Here is a 3,119-nt window from a genome sequence, read left to right as displayed (position 1 = left end):
TGCAAAGTATGAAGAAGACATATACAATGCATTTAAAATGTTATGTTAGAAAATATTGCATTTGATTTAACAACTTTGGGGCTTTCACCATCATTCTGACAATCTCGACATGTGCCTCCTGTTGATACGTATAGTGAAGATTTTGTAATAAAAACGATATAATACATTTAATCAGATTTAGTAAATGTGTATTACAATGGGAGAGGCTTATATCAGGAAATCGACAAAGCAGCATTGGTTCAACTTAGTTCTTCAAAGATTCATGAAAAACTCAATGTGAACAACACTGACGTTAACCAGACTTAACATCACCATGATCACAACATTGATGTTAAGCAGACCATTTCAACAGAAATGTTATTCTTCTCTAATTCAATTCACTCACTGATCTATCCACTTCTTGTCTAATACTAATAATATATATTAATAATCAAAGTTGGTAAATGTTCATAGAAATTAGTAAGAACAAAGTATAAAACATAGGCCTCTGAAAGCACCTGGGGTGTGGCCCTTTATAGATGGTAGTAGGAAGACAAACACCTCTCTCTGGAATAAAGCACTATGGAAACCACTCCCACTTGGTATATCGTTAGTCTCATGCTCGATATTCAGAGGCAGTGAGAGGTGACATGGCGCTGCAAAGACATCAGCCCGGTCAAGGATGTTCTGTTTTATCTACAAGGATCTGATGAAGGATCCAGTGATTATTGCCTGTGGACACCGCTACTGTTTGAGCTTTACTATTAGACGTTGGGATAGAGTGGAGCAGAAGAAAAATATATAGCTGTCCTCAGTGCATTAAGACCTTTGAACCAAGGCCTGCCCTGGTAAAAAAAAACGTTTTGACATGTTTAGTGGAAGAAATGAAAAAGAAGAAGATGACAGAACCCCAAGCTGGTCCATCTGATGCCTGTTATGCTGAACCTGGAGATGTGGTATGTGAGGTCTGCAGTCCTCCAGGGAGAAAGAGGAAAGCTCTAAAGTCCTGTCTGCAGTGTCAGTTCTCTTTCTGCGAGCAGCACCTCCAGCCTCACTATGAAGTTCCATACAAGAAACACAAGCTAATTGAAGCCTCGAATTTCCAGGAGAACATCTGCTCTCAACATGATAAGGTAATGGAAATTTTCTGCCGCACCGATCAGCAGGTTATCTGTAGTTTCTGCTCCATTGGTGAACATAAAGAACACAACACAGTTTCAGCTGCAGCAGAAATGAGCAAGAAGAAGAAAGAGCTCGGGGTGAGTCGGCAAAATATCCAGCAGAGAATCCTGAAGAGAGGGAAAGATTTGAAGCTGCTTCTGCCGGAGGTGAAGGCCATCAATCTCTCTGCTGATGAAGCAGTGAGGGAAAGTACTGAGTTAGTCAAACTCATTGAGCAAAGAAGCTCTGATTTGAAGCAGAAGATTATATCCCAGCAGGAATATGAAGTGAGTCAGGTCAAAGAGATTCAGGAGATGCTGCAGAAAGACATCAAAGATCTGAGGAGGAAAGACACTGAGCTGGAGAAACTCTCACAAACAGATGATCAGATTAAGTTTCTACAGGCCTACCCCTCACTGTCAGATCTCAGGGACGCTAAAAAACCATTCAGATTAAATACTGGTCCTGTACGATACTTTGATGATGTGACAGCAGCTGTGTCAAAGGCCAGAGGTAAAGTACTGGAGAGATTTAATAAGGAATGGATGAAGATCTCAGAGACAGTGACTGAAGTGGATGTTACATTTTTGCCAGACCCCCGGACCAAAGCTGAATTTTACAAATATGCAGCCCCCAAATATCTTCTCAAACTGGATCCAAACACAGCGAGCATGCAGATACAATTATCTGAAGATAACAAGAAGGCAACCTCAAAGCCATACAATCAGCACACAGACAGAGTGAAAGAGCAACAGTCATATGATCCACATGTCGACAGATTCATGGCTAGGTCTCAGGTTCTGTGTGGAGAAGGTCTGACTAATCGTTGTTACTGGGAAGTGGAGTGGAGTGGTTTAGGAGGTTCAGTAGCAGTCGCATACAGAGATGTTCCCAGAACAGAGGGGAAAAGTGTATTCGGGGACAATGACCAGTCTTGGGCACTAGAGTTTAGTAAAACTAATTGTAATTTCAAACACAACCATATAAAAAAAAAAATCCCTCTCCTCCAATCCTCAAGGATTGGTGTTTTCTTGGATCAAAAGGCAGGAGTTCTCTCCTTCCACAGCGTCTCTGAAACCATCACCCTCCTCCACAGAGTGCAGACCACATTCACTCAGCCGCTCTATGCTGGACTCGGTGTTTATTATAATGGAGCTTCTGCTACACTTTGTGACATCAAGGTCGAACCACTGTCAAGTGAGGTCAGTGAAAACTAAATGGACATTATTTTGTGAGATCTGCTGAGATGTGTGATCTCACATAGAGTTGTTCATATCATTGTCTCCCAGAAAACAATGAGCAGAATATCTTTTGTAACCTTTTGTTTTTTGTGTGCCTTTCTTTCAATATTTATTTTGGGTAGGGACATAGGGGCTCAGATAAATAAAACATATATACAGTCTTTAACATATGGGAGTTTACGTAAGTTATGTAAGGGGAGTTTTGAGTAGATGATTGCAGCGTGTTAGCAAGTGGCTAACCTAGCTGCTAGCAGAGGGTGTCTCAGTCTGTAGGGACTTAACAAAGGAGCTGGAGGGACACCGGTTCAACTCCCAGAATGGACCAAGTACGGAGAGAGTACTATACTTTAAAAGTTGTTATTTAACCACCGCCTTCCCCTAGCCTGCATGATATTAAGATGGGTGAAATGCTTGTGCTGCATGTCGATTAAATCATTAGAATTCTTTAACACAGTCGATAATCCAAAGATATTTTAAACTGAAATGCGTGCCTGTTTGTCACGTGAGGGACAACCTCTGACATACAATATTTAGTTTATTCTATATTTATATGTATTTGTATCTTCCCATTTGTGAGTCAAATTGTCTTGGTGAACATTGTTTTTCACAACAGGTTTCACAAGTTGTGCTTTTGAATATGGAAAATCAGCCGTCTGTAAATAGATGTGGACATGTCCCCTGTGTAAAAAACATCTATTTGGGTGTCTGTAATGTTTTGTTAGATATTAATACTGTTGT

At 40.6% G+C, this 3,119-nt stretch overlaps 1 protein-coding gene across 1 annotated transcript; it reads left to right on the top strand.

The window, feature by feature from the left end:
* The first annotated feature begins 562 nt into the window (after positions 1 to 562).
* LOC104948832 (tripartite motif-containing protein 16-like) lies at positions 563 to 3,086 on the top strand. Its single transcript, XM_010775055.1, is given in 2 exon segments — positions 563 to 772; positions 774 to 3,086. Coding segments are annotated over 2 exon segments (1,695 nt in total). The 5' UTR covers positions 563 to 661; the 3' UTR covers positions 2,358 to 3,086.
* Positions 3,087 to 3,119: the final 33 nt, after the last annotated feature.

The sequence above is a fragment of the Notothenia coriiceps genome, unplaced genomic scaffold, assembly GCF_000735185.1.
Source record: "Notothenia coriiceps isolate Sejong01 unplaced genomic scaffold, NC01 NC01_scaffold00015230, whole genome shotgun sequence".
Lineage (NCBI taxonomy): Eukaryota > Metazoa > Chordata > Actinopteri > Perciformes > Nototheniidae > Notothenia > Notothenia coriiceps.
The sequence above is the reverse complement of the archived record's forward strand: the minus strand, read 5'-3'. Positions and strand labels throughout refer to the sequence as shown.